The 23,883-nt window shown below is 43.9% G+C and overlaps 1 protein-coding gene across 5 annotated transcripts; it reads right to left on the reverse strand.

The window, feature by feature from the left end:
• Positions 1–23,881, reverse strand: ZBTB49 (zinc finger and BTB domain containing 49). Of its 5 annotated transcripts, XM_082611761.1 has the most exons (9): positions 23,054–23,881; positions 20,612–20,731; positions 18,159–18,329; positions 15,063–16,231; positions 11,930–11,976; positions 5,797–5,870; positions 4,237–4,319; positions 3,984–4,145; positions 1–1,044 (listed from the first exon to the last, which is right to left on the reverse strand). In XM_082611761.1, the coding sequence occupies exons 2-9, from the start codon at positions 20,683–20,685 to the stop codon at positions 380–382; spliced, it is 2,445 nt and encodes an 814-aa protein (XP_082467887.1). In that variant the 5' UTR covers positions 20,686–20,731; positions 23,054–23,881; the 3' UTR covers positions 1–379. The 5 variants fall into 5 exon arrangements, with proteins under 5 accessions (XP_082467887.1, XP_082467889.1, XP_082467890.1 ...); XM_082611763.1 differs by lacking the exon at positions 20,612–20,731 and having other exon boundaries at positions 23,775–23,881; XM_082611764.1 differs by lacking the exon at positions 20,612–20,731.
• Positions 23,882–23,883: the final 2 nt, after the last annotated feature.

A 23,883-nucleotide genomic window follows, 5' to 3' on the forward strand; every position in this document is an offset into this window, starting at 1 on the left:
TTATTCAAATTAAATTATAGTATGAGTTTCCTATACAAATAAAATCTTTTTGTAAATAAAAATACAAAATGCTACAAATCTCAATCATGTAAAAATGCAAAAATAATATCTGTATTATTATATACATATATTTTCCCTTTACCATGACCAAAATGTACAGTAGTTACACTCAGTTCACACCACATCTGGGAGACGGTCTCTCAAGCCTTCTGGGGTGCAAGAAGTTCAGTCCCTCGTCCACTTCCACGATGTGCCAGGAGGCCTTTCTTCCCACACACTGGGCTCAAGGCACTTCCGACGACCATCCCCCGTCAGGAGGGACAGAATCTAGCCTCTCAGGCTAAAGCCACCTCTGATGCTGAGCTGCTGATAGAGGACCTCACTGGTCCAGCTCGCTTTCATTCTGCAGCGTCTTCATCGCCAGCCCCCAGAGGGTCATGCTGGAGAAGAACTGTCCCTCCGAGTTCCTGTACGCAGGGGCGGATGCGCGGCTGCCCAGGGGGTCGGCGCAGTGATGGTCCAGGGCAGCCAGGGACGAGCGGATCGCGGCCATACCGTCGGCTTGCAGCGGCTCCGTGCCAGCCGAGGCCTCCACGTCTGAGTAGCTGTAGGCCTGGTGCTGTGCCTGCGGCACATGAGGCTTGGCGAGCTTGAGGGGACCCAAGCTGAGCTTCTCCTGCTCACTCACTCCATGAGACTGAACCAGGGACCGGAACTTACAGTGGCCGTCAAATTCTGCCACTGAGTCTTCTTCCACTGGGTGGACGGGGATTTTAACAGACACGGGCATCAAAGTCAAGGACACGTCCTGAGAAAAAGAATCCGAGCTCTGAGATTTCTCCAGGTCCGAGGTCTCGATGGCCTGCGTGAGCTCCTCCAGAGCGTCCTGCCCCTGGTCATCGGCCCTGCAGTGCATCTTCTTGTGCCGCCGCAGCACGGCAGAGCGGGTGAAGCACTTGTTGCAGATGTCACATGTGTATGGCTTCTCCCCTGTGTGAGTGCGGACGTGCCTGCGGAGGTCGCCGGATCCTCCGAAACATTTTCCTGGAAGAAGACAAAGGGATCTTTTCAGAGGAGAACATTCTGGAAGGAGTCCCCTCCACCCCTGCTAAACCCCACAGGACTCTGCTTTCACGTGAACTCAGCTGAGCCCTGCTGTCACCTGCTCACTCTGATTCCAGACTCTTCCACTCTTCTCTGGCTGTAGCCCCTCCAACCTGCAGCCTTGGTCTGGGCGTCTCGTGCAAGGGCTCTGGAGCCCCGTCTCCCTGCACAGGAGTGCCCGCTGGGTGGGCCTGGGCGCCTGCCCTGAACGCCCACACTGGGAAACCGCATCAGTTTTGTTCAGATTTTCATAAATCTAACACAGCCAATCTATAGTTTAGAAGCAACTTTTCTGAAGGTACTTATGTATTCAGCTTTTAACATAATTTTACGCATCTTTCTCCAGGTCCTATTTCCTTTCTCTGGGTATAAGCTAGAGGTAGGGGATCTAGTCCCATCATGAGAGTAGGTTAGAAGATCGGAAGAGAAAAACCAATAAATAACCTTATAGAAGTCATAACACATTTACCAAGGACTGAAACAAACTACACAATTTACATGGACACATATTTTAGAACTTTTCACTTATTCCTATGTCATTATATTTGAATTCTCAGCTATCCAGCCCTAGTCAAGCAACAGTGGGCTATCTGGGCTGCTTCCAACTGTTTGCTACTATACCTGAGGTTCAACTAACATCTTTCTTTTCATTGTTTCCTTAAGATAAATTCTCAGTAGTGGAATTAGTTGGCAAAAGGTGTTAACTATTTTCAGGGTCCTTAACGTGTATAAACTTCAGCCACAGTAGAGTTCCCAGTGAGAGTCGGGATATGGGAGGTGTCTCCCCTCTGCCCTCAAGTCAACACAGGGCAGCCAGGCTCGACGTGTGTCCATTGGGAGGTCACGGTGGGGCAGCGCTTGCCTCCAGGTGTGGGCCTGCAATCCCCCAGAGCACGGAATGTGAGTATGTCCCCAGATGGGAAGTGAGCCAGCCTGGAGCCTAAGAGGACTGCCTAGAGAGGCGACGGGGCGCCAACAGAGAAAGTCTCCTCGGAGGAAACTGCTTATACAAAACCAAGCGCTAAAGGAAAAAGTCCGGCTGAAAGAAAATGCACCTTTCCATCTTGGAAAAGTACAGCTGAGTGCTGGGGAAGGAGAACAGAGTGGAAGGGAAGGCTGTCTTTAGAAGAAGCATGAAATGCTGGAGAGACAGGGACAGGGACGGGGGAGGGAGGGAAGGAAGGAAGAGGCAGAGAGAGGACCAAGCTTTAAACTTAGCAAAGCTCAGAATGGGAAGCCACCTTAAAACGGAAACTGTCTTTTGAATCCAAGAAAATGAAAACATACATCCACACATAAACTTGTACATGAATGCTCAGAGCAGATTTGCTAAGTGAAATGAAGTCAGTTACAAAAGACCACGTATTACATGATTCCATTTATATGAAGTGTCTGCAACAGGCAAATCTATAGGGACCGAGAGTAGATTAAGGGTTACCTCGGGTTGAGGGGAGCGGATGGGGAGTGACTGCTAATGGGTGTGGGGTTTCTTATTTAGGGTGAGGAAAAGGTTCTAAGATTAGATGGTGGTGAGGGTAGCACAACGCTGAATACATCCAAACCGCTGAATCGTTCACTTTAAATGGCTAGATTTTATAGTATGGGATTTATCTCAATGAAGGTGTTATAATGCTTTGAACCTATCATGTAAGACCATTCCTGCTCCCTTTCTCTCTCCCCCTTTCCCTGAAAGCTGACCTTGTTAGGGTCAGAAACCATGGTCAGTGAGTGGCTGGAGGGGTGGAAACGAAGTGGGGGGAAGAGAGGGTCCTGCTGCACTGCTTTCTCTACAGGGTCTTAGCCAGCAGCAGGCCTGGCTGGGGAAGGAAGAGAACAGTGAACCTGAAATCAAGTTCGCAGTTGTAATAATAATTTAGAACTGACATTTTAAACTAGTGACTTGAGACTGCAATTGTGATTTAAAGTGATGCAATTTTATCCTTTAATAGTAATGGAGCTGTCGACATTGGTGTCTAGGAGATCTGTACACAGCGTAAGTGGGAGATACAAACAAAGCTGCCTCCCTTTGGTTACATCCCACGCGTCCTGCCCTAATTTAGACACCAACCACAACTAGAACAAGCCACTCCGAGGATGCCCCAATTCCAGGCTCCGCACAGCCTGACTCTGAGCATTTTTCCTATTTGTTCTAAACAGGTAATCATAAAAATGGTTATTCACTCATTTGCCCACGATTCAATCCACATTGTCAGGGGCACATTTGTGCACATGTGCACACCTGCACCACACATACATACAGGCCCTCCCAGTCCTTCAGAGGTTCGAACACTCTGTTATCACAGGTACCAGGAGACCTAACTTGCAATCCTAGTTTCCTCATCTGTGCAGTGATGTGCCTGGAAACTGAGAGCTGCCAGCCTTCCCTTTCCTTCCTGATGACTTTTCTGAGGTGTCAAATGCCGAAGAAATGCCCTTTGCTTCATGATACACAATATGATCTCAATATGATCTCTCCCTCTTGAGCCTACCGTGTGCCCCCGAGGCCCCAGCAGGCCACCATGCTCTAGCCCCTGCTGCTGCACCCCACGCTCTCCCCCGCTTTTCCAACCGCCAACACTCCACGGGCCCAGACCAGGAGCACAGGGCACCTGGGACTCAGCATCAGTCATCTGTGTAACTGGAGCACCCAGGACAGTTCCTGATACCTTGAAGACACTCAGTAAATGTCTGCTACACAAATGCAGACGAATCAGAGGACCAAGGTGGTTAAGAAACAGCATCACTTCCATTTTACCCATGAAAAAAGGGACGACTTATCTGAGACCCCTAACAGCCCAGGACGGGGTGGGCACAGACCCCGGTGCCCTCCCCACAGGGATGACCAGGTGACCGCGGGTCTGCGGTGGGCGGGAACTTACCACAGGCAGAGCAGCTGTAAGGCCGCTCACCCGTGTGCCGAACTCTGTGCTTTACCAACTTCCTCTGCATGTTAAAAGACTTTCCACACTCATCACAGGTGAAGACTTTATCAGCCGTGTGTGTCTTTTTGTGCTCCTTCAAATTACTGAAGTTACTGAACCCTAGAGAGACCACAACAGGGGTTAAATTGAAGGGCTGAGAACATTTTAATCAGAAATCTTCAAGGAGGAAAAGGGAAACCCTCAGCTATACCTCGACCACAGATGTCACACAAGTGTGGTTTTTCTCCTGAGTGAATAATGATGTGACGCTGGACATCACCAGAGGCTGCAAACCTGTAATGCAATTTGGAAATTCAATTAAGAGCCTTTCTACGTCACTGCAAATCTAATTGCAAGTCGCTGAGGGAGGAGATGGGCTGCTCCCTCTATTACTTCGGAAATTGATGAGGAGTGGCCTGATTTCATTTCAGAGGTTTAAAAAAAAAGTTTACTTTTTTTCTCTCTTTAAAGGAAAGTAGAAAACGATCCAAGTGTTTTGTTTCTAAAACATTTTTTCTTACCTACTTTCACTAACCTTTCTTCTTCAGAGGTGATCACTAAGTTAGCTTGGGGAGTAATTCCAACCCAACCCCCAGTATGAAGCTCTATGCTCTTTCCTTCCCACCACACTCGAGCAGAATAAGAGGTTGCATTTGGGGGAAGGTGTTGCATAGAGACATGATTTTAAATGCATGGAGCTCAGAAGGCTCACATTTAAAACACCCTGCAAAACAGGGACCCCAAGCGAAGCAGCAGGGGGCTTATGCTAAGAGGCGCCTCAAACAGGCAGTACATGTGACCTGGGCACTAAACCTGGCCTTTGGTGTTCAGGCAGCTACGGCAGAAAGGGAGACATGTCAGGCTAGGTAGCTTTTACTTCTTTGTTTTCTACCATCTGCAAAGACAACTGTCTTCCTGGAACCAAATCAAGAGTGCTGTCCCATCCTAGCAGAGGACTGTGACTATAGCTGTCCTATGCCCATCCCACCCCGCCCCCAACTCCTGAGTACGAACTTATCAGGGGCTGAGAATTTGTATGTTCCCAACACAGCATTTAGCACACAGTAGGTGACCAATAAATGCCAAGTGAATGACTGGTTAAACGAATGAAGAAAACACTGTGTGACTGGTATAGTCCTGGTTGTTGCCTGCTGTCCTAGAATGACCAACCAATAGATCACAGAGTACGTGGACTCCCGACAAACACCCCCAGTGAGGGGTGGGGAGTCCACGCTGCAGGCCGGTATGCCCAGAGGAGGGACCATCTCCTCATACTGCGCTCCACCTCCAGAGGGAGACTGTCACCAAGTCAAGTCTCACTTTGCAAGTCCAAGGCCTCCCCAGCCCTCAGGCTTGCCAGGCCTTCCTGTGGCTGAACTCTTGGCCCTTCACAGGTCTGGGTGCGCAGCTGGGGTGCCTCCTACCACCTCCTCTCCTGATTCCAGGTATTCAGGCTGCGAGTCTCATTACCCCTACCAGATAGTCACCTCCGTGGGGGCCAGTCATCTATTTTAACAGATATTTTTGTAATGAATGGAAATTTTAGCATAAGATAATGTTGTTTCATGTAAAATCACATTTCCTAAGACTTGTGTCCTAGATTCTCTTTCCTTTAATTAACATTTCCATTTCTTTTTGCTATTCTCACGTGTGTCACAAGAAAAGCCAGAGGGTTTGGCTTTACTGTGTTTCTGAGTGACAGTGAGCCCCTACGTGGCTCAGAGATGCCGAGACTGCTCCTGACGTGCGAATGAACAAGCCCGGCACTGACCTCTTCCCGCAGATCTCGCAGATGTATGGTTTCTCCCCAGAATGCCGACGTAAGTGAGTCTGCAAGTTACCCGCCTGTAAAAAAGGAAAAGAAAAAACATGCCAACAGTGAAAAAAAAATTTTAAGAGCACATAAATTCAAAAGGAAAACTGGCAGATTTAGCCAGGTTCCAGTCCAACTTCCAAATGAAGACTCCGGATGCACGACTCAGAAGCAGCCACATGCAAGGAGATCAAGGCCCCCCCTGGTTCTGAGTCAGGAGCGGCCCCGCCCAGCAGTGAGCTGAAAAGGGGAGCCTCTCAGCTCTGCTCCACGCCAGCCCCTGGTCCGTCCGCCTCAGGTGTGCATGGTGTTGCCCCCTCTAAAATGGGCCTGACACACTGTGGAGGCTGCTTTAGGGGTCGCTAAGCTTGGGCTGTAAACAGCTCTTGATGTATTTTATTTCATTTTTTTAAAAAACCTGGACCACCTATATGCAACATCATTTGAAAAAAAGGTAGCACTTGTACTTGGTTATTTCAGTATTGTTTCTTCCTGAAAAACAGCTTTTGTTTATAAAGAAAGACATTTCCAAAAAGTATTTCTTCTTGGCAGTACAGTTGTTCTGCCTGACAGGTTGGTCATTTTCACCTTCGTGCAAAAAAGCAAATCAGGAGATTCACAGTAGTCCTTCAGCTGCAGGCCTTTTACGTTTCTAATCTCTGAAACTAGCAGGGCTTTACGAAGAATAACTGATTTAAATGGAGATCACAAAATAGATTTCCATGTACTAATCAACAGGAAATCAATATTAAATTGCCTAAAGTACAGTGAAATTAAACCTGCAAATGCCTCAGATATTACAAAAGCTACTGGCAAATGTTTCAAATTAGGATTTGGAAACACAATCTCCCATTGTTGTAATTTAACACTCTCAATCTGTCATTTCCCAACTTAATTTTTTTATAGTTTTGTTACAAAAAATACTGAATAGGATGACTATATCCAAGGGTAATAATGTTGCAGGCCTTATGCACAAAATTAGCCAAAAAAAGAAAATGAACAGTAATACCCAACTCACAAACTTGGCTATGTAAAATTGCAAATTTGCTATGTATATTTTAAACAAAATGCAAAGATAGTTCATGGTTATAGGTTTGAAGGTGGTTCTGAACCTGTGGACAGGTATAAAGAATGTTGTCTGTAGATTTTATGTCATATAACATAGAAGATTCTTTATGTCTATCAGACTCTGGGAAACACTAAGTTAGATACCACATTTCAGAATATGATAAATATAGCTTAGGAAAAAACTTGTTTATTTTAGATAATCAAAGAGAAAGAATTTGGCAGAACACTGGGAAATACCCAGCTTTTAACTGAATGACTATTAATAACAGTAAAAAAACAGCAAATGTCAACAGCAATAGATATTTGGTCTACTCAGGCCTTTACAAGTACAGTATAACTAAATTACTCTTAGAAATTGGTATTATTATCTCTATTTTCTAGGTGTAAAACTGAGATTCAAATAAATAAATTACTTGCTCTAGTTACATGGTAGGCCAGAAATTAATATTAGTTTGTCTGAGTTTAAACTCTTGTCTTACATGAGGGCGTGCGAGTTTCTGTGAATAAACTAGCTTGTGCTGAATTCAGTATGACAAGCAGTCACTTTGCCATCCAGGAACCAGTTCACTGGAGTTGAGATAATGCACCACTGATGGCTTTAAATCAGTCATTTCCAAATTTCAGAAAAGCTTGTCATTTAAATAACAATTTGAATAGCACCATCTGCTCAACAGTTAAATTAGATCCCTCTTGTTTCAAGTTATTTTGTAAACTATGTATTATGATTGAAATGCATTCTGATTTGATTCTTAGCAATGCTGCATCTTTCTTTTTTAAATAAAGCATAACAATTACTTGTTTTCAAAGTAAACAAGTAAACAATTACTTTGGTTTTCAAAGTCAACAATTACTTGTTTTCAAACTGAATGATCTTCCACTTAAGATTATAGTACACAACAGTAAAACAAACTTTAAGATGTTTCCTTAGCTATTTAATACTGGACATGTCTAATGAAAGTAATTATCATTCCCCCAAATAAAGGAGCACAAATTAGTCTGATAAATGGTATAAAAGTAGATTAAATAATGGAAAGATTCAGGCAAAAAAACCCAATAATGCGTTCAGATAATTTATACCAAATTACACAGCACAGTGGGGCCCAGATTATTTGCCCTTTAGTCAGGAGTCTTTATTTTTGGTAAACTTTGCTATGCTTTATTACTAATTATACATCTTAGACATCATCTATAGTTGGATCCATGAAAACTCCAGTAAGTGCTAATACTAGTAACCCTCATTTATTAAGAGTTTACTATGAATGGAACACTTTGCTAAGCAGTTGCAAATAGTGTTTCAGTGAGTCATCACAATGTCCTCATAAAGTATAATTCACACATTACAGGAAGTAAACAGAGGCTCTGGGAGGGAAGCAGCCTCAGCCCCTATAGCAGGGATGGAATATTCTGATTCAGCTTTGTCTGTGGACTCAAAAGCTTGTGCTGCTGTTGGGCTAAAAAATATTAGCACAAAAGGAAGTTCCACCCTTTCTAAGTGGATACCATTTTAAATTAGGATGGAGTTGTCAGAATTTTGAAGTGAAAAACTCTGCTGTAGAAAAAAAGTTAACACCTGATTTGTTGAGTTTAAAAAATAAACTCCTTCTAATAGGTACCTGAAACTCAGTATTTAAACATGATCAAACCAAGCAGAGATTCTCTGTCAGAGTACTCTTCTAGTGGCTGTTGATTGTTTATATAAAAAAATAGAGAACCAGAAAGCTTTAGAGAAAGAGAACTCAGATCTTAAAAGTAATCTAGTTTAGAAGTTTTAAGACTTTGAAACAAAACAAAAAAAATATGGAGATTAACACAGAGATATCACCTAAAGAACAATGATCATTACATTGATAAAAGGACATTTAACACTGAAAATGTGGGAAATATCACCTCAGAGTTGAAAATATAAAAATTTAAGAAAAGTTCATTAAAATATTCTTATTTTTTGCATTTTCACCATGGATGGGATGACACTTTGCCACCCGTGGCATCGGGCCACATCAGTGCCCTGGAATGTGACTAAGCAGCCTCCTACGGGATACTGTATCCCGTCAGTCATGCCCTGGACACAACACAGGAGCTGCTGGGAGGGCACCGAGCCTCTCAGAACCTGTCCTTCTGCAGCAGCTGCCCAGTGTTTCTATTCTGCCTCCTTGGAGAGACAAAGCAACTCCATTCCTCTCCCCAAAGACAGCCAAATACACTATTTCCCTTTTCCTGTTTCTCATGTGACAGGCACTCCAGACCTGTCACTATCTTAGTTTTCTCCCCTGGATGCATCAAATGGCCCAGGTTCTCCTCCACACGGGAGACACGTGGCTCCAAATGGAGCCTCATTCATACTCTAAAGTACTGCGTGACTCTCACTTGCTGAGATCCAGGCCCATACAGTGTCCAGCATTATATTAATACGTGCATAGTTTGTTGTCACAATCTAGGCTTATCACAGCTTTTTAAAGCTGAGGTCTCAAACTGCTTGCTGACTCATAATTAAGGTTGTGGCTGACCTTTTTTTTAAAAAAAAGACTAACACTACGAAATACTACACAGCATAAAAGATTAATTCTTATTGGTAGGTCTGTTTTCTAAATCTTCCAGAAAGGAAAATATTTCCAGTCCATTGTAACCACACATACTCCAGTTCGTATGAGAAATGAAGGACAGGTTACTGAGTATCCGTGTGTAAACGCCACCACTGCTCTCTCCACCTGGAATGCCAGAGACTCTAGGCTGATCACTGACTCCCTGTCTTCAGTGCCCACCCCGCCCCCGCCAGCTTTCAGGTAGAAATGACTACTCTCTTCTTCATACTGTTGCCTATACAAGTGTCACGGCACTTGCAGTGTTTCATTGTGCTTTATCAGTTTATACAACTGTTTCTTCCTCTAAACACAAAGCTAATTGAAGCCTTACTTGTCTTTGTGCCCTAGCACATAGCAGAGCTTATTCACAAAATTTCATTACTTCATTATGAAATAAAACAGCGATATACATCTGTAAACTATAACTCTACATAACTTTACAGTCATAAAAATCTGGTAAACATTCAGACACCAACACAGAAGAGGAGGATTTCTGTAGCGTCTATCAGACAGGGCTGCCCTTGGTGGGACTCGAGAGGGAAAGTGTAGGACAAGGTCTGAAGCCATGGACAGGGCTGCCATCCAAACCACTGTATTAAAAAGTACCAACACTCAAGCCCCAGCCCCAACCAACAGAGTCAGAATCTCTGAGGGTGAGCCCCGGCATTAACGCCAGGAGAGAAGGCTGAAGGCAGACTCGATGCTTGAATGGCTGGGTACACTTTATTTGGTTAGCACTGAAGAGTCAAGGAAGGGTTCCAAGCAAGAAAAGGACAGAACCTAAATTATCACAATGTAAACGTATAAAGGACTTTCATGTCCATTTTTTCATTTAATTCTAATAGTCCCATGAGGTGGTATTATCCCTATTTTTAAGAATTAGAAAAATGAGGCCCAGAGTAGAGATTGCTAACTATTAATGGTCATTAATCCAGGTTTTACACTTTCCCACTACACCAAAGTAGAAAGGTTAAAATGGTGGGATGTGGGGTGGAGAAAGTGCACCTTAGGAAGACTGGTCTACAAGAGCAGAGAGGACAGAGAGGAGAGAAGGAAGGTGATGGCAACAGGAGGGACTAGTGACGTGTCCTGAGGGCTCACTGTGAGCCAGGTGTGATGCTGATCATCTCATGAACCACTGACTCCTCACACACCATGGGGGTCAGGGGTCGCACACCCTTGTTCTATAGATAAGAAAGCTGAGTGCCAAATGGTTAGGTAGCTTGTCCAAGGTCAGAGCAGTAAACCAGAGGCTGGATCCAAATCCAGACTGTCTGGCTCTAGAGGCCAAGCTCTGACCCCCAGGTGAGGCTGGTAGGAAGAAGCACAGCCCTCAACTAGAGAGGCAGGTAGAGCAACGACCCCTCCACTCAGTTCAGCAGAAGCTTACTGAACACTTGGTGGGTACACAGACCCTGCCTGGACTAGTAATACACAGGAATACGTTAGGATGAGGTGAATCACTGCCTGCAGCCAGTAGGAAGAGTGAGAAGTAATTAGATGGCAGGTCTGGGTGTGTGGGAGACTGATGAAGGGTAAATTGGAAGAGCTGGCTCCGTGGGAATGTGACAAAAGCAGGGGCCACGCTCCTGCTGTTCCCGTGCTCCGCGGGGCCACGTTGCCCTGCTCTCTCCACATTAGAGGGCTCGAGTCCTCCGTTGAGGCCCAGCCCCAAGGTCCTTCCCCAGTAAGACAGCATTTGCACACGCTATTTCTCCAGGCTTAACATGCGTGTGTAAAAAACAGTTGTGGGGTGACTGCTTCCTCTGCAGGACTGTGCACTGGGTCCCTGCGAGAAGCTTCTGGAATGCCAATGCCCGGCACGTGGCGGGGAAGAGTTACCTTCCATTTCAAAAGGAAAAGCAGGATCCCACAGCCATTCTATCATGTTCAAAATTTTCTCTAGAACATTCAATCTCTAGGTTTCTCTATGTCTAGTGCCCAGATAGTACAGAGCCCATAGGAGGACACAACACATGCCAGCTGAGTGAGAGAATACATGTGTAATGGTAGTGAAAGCAGGGAACGAAATGTGTTTGGTCTTTTCTCCAACATCCTAACATCTAGTGTCTCAGTAGGAATAAGGACATTTGTCTTGGATCCAGCCCAGCACAATCTGCAGCCCCCAAGTGGTGCTCAATATGGTTTACAGCACTTGTGGAAGAAAAGAAATATACTAGAAATGGACCCATCCTTAATGGGGGAAAAAGGTATTGTGAGAGTTCACACACTTATAAAAATGGTATTTTCTGCCCAATGAACTAGAAATTTCTTTTCTTGAAAATTATTTTTTCTTGACTTAGTCTGAAGTCTTTTAAGTCTTTTAAGTTACAAATATCATCAGAGGCTTCTCTCCCAAGTCCAAAAGTATGTTTTATCTGTAATAAAAATAAACACTGGGTTTCAGGTTTCCAATTATTAACAATAAATAAAAGTATTCCCACCTGAGAGAAATGTTTCCCACAAATGTTACATTCAAAAGGTTTCTCACCTAAAACAAAACAAAACAACAACTTGTAAAACCATGAGTAACACCTGCAGGATAGTTTTCTGTTTAAAATGTTTAAGCTGTCTCTTTGGTCCCACCTTTCAAACCACAGCATTACATACTTCATCATCAGAGTATGAAAATGGGGAGCCTCTGTCCTCATCCTCATCCTCTCTCTCGCCCTTAGATGATAGGCAGAGATGATAAAAGTGAAATCTATATTTACTTTTCTCTAAAAAATTAAATTGTTCTCCAAATTTACACCTGTGTTGAAATCAAACGAATTTATCTGCATTCAAACCATATTTAGGCTTTGGACACAGACTTTTCCTTCAGTTGAAAATCAAATGTGAGTTTTCTGGCTGAACAGCATGAACCTGGCCACCCGTCCTCAGCCTGACTCCTGCAATGACCACCGATTCCTAACAGAACCAGGGTGACTCATTCACACCACACGAGGTATGAACCTGGGACAGCCCAAAGCAGAGCGGGATCTCCTGAGAGTGTGATGGGAAAAATCCGCACCCCCCACTGCCTTTCAGCCTTGGTTGAAACGTGCTGACAGGGGAAAAGAAGATTCCATTATGAGACATGTTCCCCTACTGACTGCTTGGCCCCCTCTGATTTCAGCAACTCTGAATAATTACACTTTGGTACAGAATAGATGGAGAGAATGGACTCTACTACAAAGAAACCACAGCAGTTCTGAAGACAGTCTCTAGAAAATGATCTGTTTAAAAACATACTTCAGGTACTGCCTTTAACACCTCTAGAACCCTAATAAACAGACTGTGAAGACCAAGAACCTTCCATTTTTCCCACTCCCCTCAAATCAAGTGCTTTCATTAAGAGCCTTTTAAAAAAATAACACAAATGTTTCCCTTCCTACTGTATTGCTGGGGTGTGCCAGCTTTATGGGCTTCTGCTAAGGTACTTTTATTTTGATCTTTTCCTAAAAACTGTTTAATGGCTTCCTCAAGGATAAGGGGGGAGCTTCTGACCCCAACTACAGTTGACCCTTGGACAACAGGGTTTTAACTGCACAGGTCCACTCATACATGGATTTTTTTCAATAGTAAATATTACAGTACTACATGATGGAAGTTGGCTGAGTCTGCAGATGTGGCGGAACCAGTACATGGAGGACCAACTATAAGTTAGACTAGGATTTTCGACTGCTCAGAGGGTCAGCGCCCTTCAGCCCTGCGTTGTTCAAGGGTCAACTGTAATTATGATCATATAGATGCTGTATCTTGGACTACATTTAGGTCTGAAGTTATGGGGATAATAGATGTTACGTTAAAGTCCGCCCTATGAGATATGAGAGTCTGAAAAAAGAGATCACTAGTTCCTAAGACCCTCAAGTGACCAGGGTTAACAACCCTACTCCAGTGGTTCTCAAACTTTTTGTTCTCAGGACCTCTTTACGCTCTTAACAACTGAGGACCCTAAAGAGCTTTTGTTCATATGGGCCATATTTGGCAGTATAATCCATATTAGAAATCAAAACTGAGTGATTTTTGAAACAGACGACTAGACATTTTTCACTGGTCACCAGAGTGAAGGCCTCATCACAGGTCCTGCAGTCTTTAGCCGACTCCACTGTACACTTGTGGGAGAAGGAGAAGGAAAAGGCAAGGAGCATCCTACATTATGATACAAATAGTTTTGGCCTCAATGACCCCCTGAAAGGGTTCCCCAGATCATACTTTGAGAACTGCTGCCCTTCTCAATATATTTATGTCCCAGGAAGCAGCTGTGCCATATAACTGTATGACTACTATTATCCAAAGATGTTCTTGCAGAATAAACAATTCTTGTTTCCTTTAAAGCTAAATAGGTAAGTTTCTCAAAAATTGTAGTGAGGATTAGGCTCCAGAAAATTACAGAATGACCTAAATTAAGTTTTTACAGGGCAAAACTGAGTCAATGATACTGTTTTCATATGGAGTAATAATAATGATAGTATTTTATATTCAAATACACCAAAATTTATAAAGGGCTTTCATAAATATTAATTCAGTCTCAACAGTGCAATGAGGTAGTAAACACCTAAGCAAACAGGGAATCGAAAGTGGTAACAGGACATTACATCAATGGTCACAATTACACAAGTACCTTGAAAAGCAGTTACTTTAGAAGGATCCTATAACATATTCCTTCTCATGCCTCTAAGATAATTGCCATTAATTTGTAACGTGTACTAGAGTCATCATGCTTAAATGCAGGAAGGAAAGTAATATATGTATTATATTACATAATGTATATAACATTATGTATAACTGTATAACACTTTCTTTTAAAGCTTTTGGAAAAAATAAACATTTTGGAAAGGGGAGGTATGAATTAAGGTAACAAAACTTTGAAAATTCAATGCTCAGACGGAAGGATTTTCATTTGAAAATATCAAATGGTTAAAGCTGATCCTTATTAAAAGTTTTGCCTGGGCTTCCCTGGTGGCGAAGTGGTTGAGAGTCCACCTGCCAATGCAGGGAACACGGGTTCGTGCCCCGGTCCGGGAAGATCCCACATGCCGCTGAGCGGCTGGGCTCGTGAGCCATGGCCGCTGAGCCTGTGCGTCCGGAGCCTGTGCTCCGCAACGGGAGAGGCCACAACAGCGAGAGAGGCCCGCGTACCGCAAAAAAAAAAAAAAAAAAAAAAATTTGCCTCCTGCCTCTCAAATCACAATTTTTAAAATCTGACATTCAAATTACTTTCCAAAGCTTTCAGGATTACTCAAACTAAATTACTTCAGTCTGAATTAACCTACATTATGCTTTTAAAAAATAAACAATCTAATTCTAAAGAGAGAACTAAATATTGCTTATCTGTTTTAGAATTAATTTGAAAACCTGAGTGCATCAAAATAATCTGCCATACTTTAGAGATGGAAAGTTTCCCATATACAACCGCAATTAAAATTAAAATGAAAAGTGTACCATCCTTTTAAACTAGCTCTATGAAAGCATTTACAGAACTGAAGATTATTCTTTAAAAGGCATCACCAAAAATATAAAAAATAGCTAACACTCTTTGATTTTTTTGGGTAAATATCAATGACGTCATCAAGCAATAGCAAAACTTCTTACAAAAACAGGAGCTGATCGTCTGCATTATTTCCTTTCCTTTTGCCTGCGGGGACCGAATCAGTGTACCTGTATGAGACCGTTTGTGAAGCTCCAAATTGCTGGGATGTTTAAAAGGTTTTCCACACAATTCACACGCATACTGTCTCTGAGACTGAAGTGTCTGGGATTGGTCTTCCAGGGCCGCAGTGTCTTCGGGCCTCTCCATCTCATTCATGCAATTAAAATTCTCAGAACTGATGAGTTCTTCACTTTCTTTTTCTTCAGCACTTTGGCTGTTAACTTTCTCTACACTATGGTCACTGGCAGATTCTATCCTCTCGGTTAACCTGTCATCTGATTTGGGTTCAGATGGCTGCTCTGCAGATTTCTGTGACTTCAGGAAATTTAGCTTCTTAAGGTGAATGGCCTTCTTGAGCCTCATCTGTCTGGTAGGTTGTTGGCTTGCATTGTCTGGCTCAGGGCCTGGGGGAGGTTCACTCAAAGGCTGGGCCAGGAAGTTGGAAGGCAAGTGCTCGGAGGACTCCAGGACACACTCGGCGTGACCAACAGCACAGGGCTGGTGTTCCGCGACATGAAGGTCTGAAGATGTGCTGAAAGTGAAAGGCTGCTTGATTATTCTCTCATGACTGGGACAGGTGGCTTGTTTATAGTACTGCTTACTGTACAAGTTTCTGAGCTTGTAGTAATAGTTTGGCTGTTTGAAAGGCAGTTCTGTGCAGCTGCCATCTAATGTATCAGGGGCTTGTTTTGAGGTTTCAGCTGTGGAAGTATGAAGACCAGCTGAGGGTGGAGCATGAGAATGTGATTCATCCACAACTCTATCCTGCTGAACACCTGCTGAGCACTCCTGCAGCAAATGAGGGGCGTAGTTTTCACTGATAACACAGTTAGCGTCAGGAGTCAAAGCACTTTGCAGGGAGAATGTACTGTGACAAGGCAGGCTGGGTGGCTGGTCTACACCGGCTGACTTTAAGAATGTGTGACACAGATTCAGAACATTCTGAACTTGCAAACACTGTGCCGTGTCCAGCATGACTTGTATATTGTCCTGGTTAAGGTCCAGATGCGATGTGTACATGAAGTCCAGGATCTGCCCGATGCCGCTTACATTTTTAATATCCAAGTGAAAAACATCATTCTTCTGACCTGAAGAATTCTGAAAGAGGCTCCTGATAAAAGAAAGGATACCTGCTTACAGTGTTAACAGTTCATACATTCTGATAGCTTTTTTAAATAAATAATATTCATGTTAATATTCAAAATTACTATCCTTCTATAAATGCCAAGATTTTAAAATTAAGTATGCTTTAATCCTTTAAAAGGTTTTGGCAAGCCATCCAATAAAGCAATTAGGATGCACTGAATTAGTGTGTTGAATATCCAAACTTCCAAGGAAATCTCAACATAAAATTTTGAAATATACTCATTGTTCTTTTTTTCAAAATGCAATTATCCAAATGTATTACTAATTGCAGAGTATAGAAAACTAAAGAACACACATTTTTCAATATTTTGTGTTTAGTCTGACATAGTACATATCAGACCATAAAACACGTACAAAAATATTTCCATATCTGTCTTAAAAACATCTGAAAATAAAAATAGCTATAATAAACCAACCCTAGATATACACTCATTTTTTAAAATTTCAATTTGTTAATTGTGGCAAAATACACATATCAAACACTTGACTATGGTTCATATGATAAATTCAGTGGCATTAAGTACATTCACATTGTTGTACAACCATCACTACTCACCATTTCCAGCACCTTTTCAACATCCCAAACAGAAACTCTATACCCGTGAAACAATAACTCCCATTATCCCCATCCCCTCAGGCCCTGGAAACCACCATTCTGCTCTCTGTCTCTAGGAATCTGACTACTCTAGGTACTTGATAGATACTCATTTTTTAAGCGGTAATTTATCTGGCTGTCGGATGTTTCTCAGCAACCCAGTGGTCCATAAACCAGCAGTGAGAGAGCCCTATAAGTTAATGGGGGGAAAAGGCACCATAAAGCCCAGGCACTTTGTTCTGGGCACAAGTCAAGTTCACAGGTGAATGAATTTGTCGCATGTAAAACTACCAAGTTGAGTCAGGTAAATTGTCTTGCAAGTTTGTTAAAGACGTTTTGTCAAATGCAATCACCTGCATCCCCCAAATAGCCTTCAGTTCTGTTCTAACATGTACTTAAGGAAAGTACATATCAGAAGTAGAGTGGGGAAAACTCAAAATAGCCAATGTATCACAACATCTAAACCTAATTGTTCTATGAAAACAGAACAGGCAAAGACCAAGTAGGGGACCATTTTGCACACGGGCAAAAAGTGCTGCCTACCTCAGTGAGCCAATCCACTATAATACAACTTGTAGCATATATGACAGCTGGGATTTAATTTGATGATTCGGGATTATCAAGGAATGAGTAAATCCTGTTCCATATGTTGTTTACTAGAGCAGTAAAATAGTATGAATTTTAGGGGAAAAAAGGTACTGAAAAAGAAGCTTTAGTGCTTAAAGAGAGATAAATCTAGTTAATCAGAAAATGTACATAGAATATTTAATCTAATGTTAAAAATAAATGAAATACTATTGCTTGACATTATTATTTATAAGTAAATCTTTCACTGAGGCAAAAATGATTACAGGGGTAAGTAAATTGAGTTCAAACCTGTTTTCTTAGAATAGTCAAATGAGAAACAAAAACTAAAATGTTTTAATAAAAAAAATTAGCATATAGAATGCTCTCTGATTTCTTATCACAGAAATGTTCTTACCAGAAATTCTATTCCTCAATCTTTTTATCCTGAAAGGATAAGAAATGTATACAGAAGACAGACATTAATTGGAACTATTAAAATCAAAGACAAAGTGCCAAAATAGTTTCAAGTGCCCCAAATATATTTTAGTTAAAAGGCTCTTTCCCTCTCAGGTTACCCTAAATATTCAATACAAAAGCAAAAAACCCACAATGTGCTACAAAAGATAAGGAGAGTGAAATCCAAGGAGAAAATAAAATTTAGTCAAAATAGTTCCATTCTAGAAGAGCTTTCGCTCCGTACAATTGGAAGAACAAAGTCTAAAATATGTACCTAAAGTACTGGCTGAAAGCTGCTAGAACATTCTTATGTGCTTTAAAGCAGACTCCTTTCACCACCAACATACAGTCACAAAGCAGGCCTTGAATACGCTGCTCGTGCAGCTGCTGGAGGAGATGGCAGCTGTGAGTAGCAACTGGGTCCATGCTCCACCATCCAGGAGACCTAGGACAAAGGACATGGATAAGTTGTGATTCCTGACGCCATCACCAGAAATCAAATGGCACCCAAACCCAGTGGCTGACCTGTACTTCACTGTCATGATTCCCTGTCACAACAGTTTAAAAAAACGAGCAAAAAACACAGCTTCTGAAGCATCTAGACCAACGCTGTTCAGCAGAACCATCAGCAGTGATGGACGTGTTCCTTATCTGCACTGCTCCATACAGCAGCCGTGAGCCACACAGGGCCGCTGAACACTGGGAATGCGGTGAGTACGACCGAGGAACTGAACATGTAATGTAATTTATACTTAAATAGTCACCATATTTGGCAGTGCAAATCCAGAATATGACCATGCTAATACTACATGCACGTCTCTCATTTCTACTTAGATTACTTCAATGAAAAAGTATACATATATAATCACTTATGAGGTTGGGAAATGGCCAACTGGATAAGATGAAATCAATACTTATTGAGCAGCTGTATATGGGGCACTGAAGTAGAAGTTGAGGAAAATTACGAGCCTATTTGGGGAGATAAGACACAAGCCAAAATAAATGAACACACACCATAAGACGGCAATAAGAGAGGTACCGCAAGGCAGCACCTCCATCCATTCATCCCTCCAGCCTCTCTGACAAGGCACTACTTTAGCAGAGACCTGAGGAAGGAATGGGAATGAGCCGGGGCTCCTGGAACAGAAACACTGGCAATCATGAAGCCTGAGCCGGAGCTGAGTGGGCAGCTGAAGCCAAGGGAGAGGGAGGACCTGACACCAGGGGGAGGGGAGAGGCAGGGAGGGGAAGGACAAGCAGAGGGCCAGACCACATAGAGCCTTGTAGGGCTTTTTAAGAACCTTGACTTTGACTCTGAGTGAGACGGAAGCCATTATATGGATACAGAAAATTCATCACTCAACATCTACTTACTGACTCCTCTGTGCCAGGCTCAAGGGCTAAAGCAAAACACCCAGGTCCCCACCCTCATGAAGCTTACATTCTAGGGGAGGAAACACACACACAAGTACATGACAATGAAGCCAAACAGTCTGAGCTAGATACTTTATGAGTTAAGACATGGGCTCTGACGATGAGGAGCTCAGTCTAGTAAGAGATGGTTTTTGGAAGAGGAAAAGTGGGGAGAAATGGAGTCAGATTGAGATGAGACTGTGGAAGTTAAAATGGCAGTTTGGTAGTAAAAACTAAAAAGCCATTACCTGCTTTATTTGCTTTCATTCTCAATACATAAGCATTACTGAAAAAGTCACTAAACCATGAAGGCAAAATCTTTTTAACATGGCCTCTACTTTTATTGTTATTATTATTATTATTATTAGGCTTACTTCCTATTAATCCCAGGTGTGCCCTCCAAAATAAACTACCTGCAGCTCCCCAAACAAGCTGTGTTCCTGGCCAGTTTTGGACCCCTAGCCCACTACTCACTAGCTATACGACTGGGCAAATGACTTCTCTGTGTCCTACTTTCCTCATCCTATCTCACAGTTATTGAGATAATTGTGAGAACCCATGTGAACATTTAAAATAGCCCCTGGCATGTATTAAATATTCAACTCATGTTATCTAGGAGGAACACCTAGAGAGCCAGTTAAAATGCAGAGTCCTGGGGCCGAGGCATCTGCACTGTACGCATCCAGGTGATTCTGAAGCAGGTGGACTGCAGACTTCTGCCTTGCTCTCTTCTCAAAAGTCTCTGGTTCTGATACTTCCTGTCCTGGGAATACTTTATTGACAAATGACTCTCCCACCTTCCAGATAACGCCCACTCTCTGAACAGGGTTTGGCTGAGCTGTCACCTGCTCCTGAAGTCTTTCCGGCCACGTTTCTTCTTCCCCACCGTTCCCTGCTCAAGTCTGACTTTGGGGTCACATCTGTGCGATCTTACCGCATAAATACTTCAGTAAGATATCCTGTCATTATGTCCTATCACCTGTGTCTCCAACTCTGCCGTGAGTTCTGAAGGTACCATCTTATCCACCTTCACCTGGCACACAGCAGATACTCAACCACTAAAATGCACGCTAGCTGATCTCTGCTGCTGGTTAGTAATGTCTTCTATTTGTTTCTTTTCAACTCCGTCTACGTTCCCCACAACAGTGCTTCTGAATCCTTTCCATTCTCTTCATTCTCACCACGTCTGTCTCCCTCTTCCATAAAAATGACTGTGACCCTGACTTCACTAAGGTTGATTCTTACTATACCCTGAGTACCTTTAAATTCCTTTTGTGATTCCAAATTTTCCCCTCACCCCCCCAATCCCTTCACCTCAAAGGATGAAGTGCGCCTTCTCCTTCCAAAGCTAACTTCCCTTCTCCTCCTCCTCTAGGACTCTGCTTCATCACCCCTTTCAGTGCTCCACTCTGTCCTCCACTGGCTCACCAGTCCCTGTAAACACGCCAAGATGGCCCCGTGCTGAAAAAAGCAAAGCAAAACAAAACAGGACAACAAACCTTTCCCCCAGGTATATCTAATCATCACAGGCCCCCCCCTCACACGTTTGAAAGAGCAAGCTACACACCCTTTCTCACCACTCCTTTTTTCACCTTACAACCTGCTGCCCTTCTCACTGTGCTGAAACAGACTCCCCCCAGTGGCCTGCCCTCAGTCCCTTCCCCCCAGGCTTTCCCACAACAGGTGGTGGTGCAGCCTGCCCACCTCCACTGTGGAACTCCTCCTGCCCAGAAGGCTCCCGGTTCTCCATGTCCCTGATCTGTCCCATCTCCAGGCTGCACTTCTTCCCCTGTGGGCCCCCCACACGTTAATGTCCCTTAAGATTCAGCACCTGGGCCCTCTTCTCTTTCCCGTCACCATCATATCTATTCTTGGCTTTCACCTGTTCAGAGCAGACAATTCTTAAATTTGAAACTCCAGCTTCAGCCACCAGTTCCAAATGTCCAGCTTTCTGCTGAACATCTCCAACCGTATGACCCTTCAACTCAGAATCTCCAAATCTCACCTCCCATCATCTCACCTCCTGGTTCCTAAGCCCTGGAGCCCATGCTCTTATGTCCATGAGAAAAAGGACATTAAAAACACAACATAGAACCTTCCTCCAAAGACTTAAATGTTAAAATACAGCAAATATTCTGAATCTATATTAGACATTCTCTAGCTATAGAGAAGTGACACGCAAAGTTATGAACCATTCCACAGTTTACTTTGACTATAAAAATTGTAACTATTCTATATTACTTAGTATAGTTCTCTAATTGCTTCATGATGTCAATCCTGTGCCTCCCCAATAAGATTATAAAAAACTCCAGAAAACGAATTTGCATCTTGTATTTCTTATGTGTTCTATGAATAACAGCTATGAATAATGTATCATGTACCTAGTAACAATAATAACAACAAATATTTATCAAATGTTTCCTCTATGCCAGGCAGTATTTGAAGCTCTTTACACATATTAACTCATTTAATCCTCAGAATAACTGTAAAATAGATACTACATACTATTAGCTTCATTTTACAGATGAGGACAATGAGGCATTTGGTGGATAAAAGAGGTCCACAACTTCTCGACCCTCTTCCCAAGGGGAGGTGGGATCTAGGTCTCCTCTCCTTGAATCTGAACAGCCTTTACCTTAATCAACAGAACAGGTAAAAGGAAGGGTGTAAAGTTGTGCCCATTTCTGGGCCCAAGACCTACAAGCCGACAGCTTCCACCTTCCATGTTTTGGACACTGCCTCTGGAAGGCCTGAGTCAACAGCAGGACTGTAAGATACCCAGCTGGAGAGAGCACACGGCGCAGACGGGCTCAGCTGAGCCCAGCCTTCCAGCCATTCCTTCCCAGGTACCAGATATGGGAGCAAAGCCACAATGAATGCTCCACACCAGCCCTTCCAGCTGATCACCACTCCCAGTCCATACCATATGGAGCTGAAGAACCACCCAGCGCGGCCCTGCCTGAATTCCTGACCCACAAAACCGTGAGATAAAATAAAACAGTTTTTAAGTCACCAAGTTTTGGGATAGTTTGTCACACAGCAATAGATAACCTGAACAGAGTTACAGAGGACAAACACAGCTAATAAGTAATAGGTAATCAATAAGGCACAGAATTGGGATTTAAACCCAGGGAATCTGACTCCAAAGTCCACATGCTTAACCACTTCTCCAAGTTACATGCAATAGCTCAAAGGCCTTCCTTAGAATAAGTCAGTAGCCTCTTCAGTCTACTACCTATACCTGACTGTCCAGGTGACCCCAGAGATAAGCACCAAATTAAAGCACAGCACACATGAGGATGAACATGTGCAACACAGGCCTTGTGTTGTGATACAAGAAGCACGGGGCTCTCTATATATGTGCAGCTAACTCACTTTGTCACAAGGTAAAAAAATTCCTCTGTCTTGTTGATCAGCGTATCTCTGGTACCTAGAAGAGTGCCTTGGACACAGTAGGTGCTCAATACATGGTTTCAGGATGGATGGAGACTCTGGGCCTCAGTTTTTTCCTCTGTGAAAGTGGAGGGGTTCCCCCATTGAGTCAGATAATCTCTAAGGTATCCTCCTGTTCTAAATGCTACAAATCTATACCAAGATAGTATATATTACTATCTTGCTGACACCTTGACCTTGGATTTCTAGTTCCCAGAACTGTGAGAAAATAAATGTCTACTGTTCAAGGCCCCCACCAGGCTGCGGTATTTTGTTATAGCAGCCCTCACATACACCCTCTGTTCCATTCCCAACCCTGCTCACCTCCAGAATGAAAGCCTCCTTACAGCCCCACTCTAGGCCTAATGCTTCTCACAATTCTGTTCAAACCCCGTTCAACCTTCATTCACTCATTGAAGCAACACACAGTCTCCACCGCTGTGTGCGCGACCTGTCTTAAGGGCTGAGAAGAGCAGCCAAGCGATTAAGCCGCAGGCACTCTGAGTGCTTTACATTCACCAACTCATGAAATGCTACAAGAACCCCACCACGTAGGAACCGTTATTACACCCGTTTTACAGACGCGGAACCGAGGCACGGAGAGGTCTTACGCCAGTGGGGCTGGGGGGGCTAGGAGCTCTGTAGTCTTAAGCACTATTATCAACTACAGCGTGATGCAGCGAGCCGGGGCGGGGAGGGACCCGCTTCTTCCCGCGGGCGGTGCCCGGGCGGCCGGCAGCGACGAGCCGGAGGAGGCCGGGAGGGGACGCGGGTGGGGTTTCCATGCCGAGGGAGCTGCACGAAGGGGAAGGCCCCGCTCGAGGCCCCGGACCGGTCTTCGTCTCTGAGCCAGAGCACCGCGCGGCCACGGGTTAACACGCCTGACCCTGCAGCTCCACTGACCCTCGCGGTGCCCGGAGATGCGAGGGCGGCGGTGGTTCCATGCCCTGCCCGGCCCTCGGGAACCCGGCCGGGGTTCCGGGGTGCTCCCACCGCGCCGGACCCGCACGCCCTCGCGAGGCCGGCCTCCTGGCCCGGCGCCCACCTTCCCCTCGGAGGCCGCTCCCCGCCCCGCCGCCTTCTCTTCTCTTGCCGCCGCAGCCGCCGCAGCCGCCCTCAGCGCCGCTCGCCGGGTTCCGCCGGCAGCCGAACCA

This window comes from Mesoplodon mirus (genome assembly GCF_964341445.2).
Source record: "Mesoplodon mirus genome assembly, chromosome: 2".
NCBI classification, from domain to species: Eukaryota; Metazoa; Chordata; class Mammalia; order Artiodactyla; family Ziphiidae; genus Mesoplodon; species Mesoplodon mirus.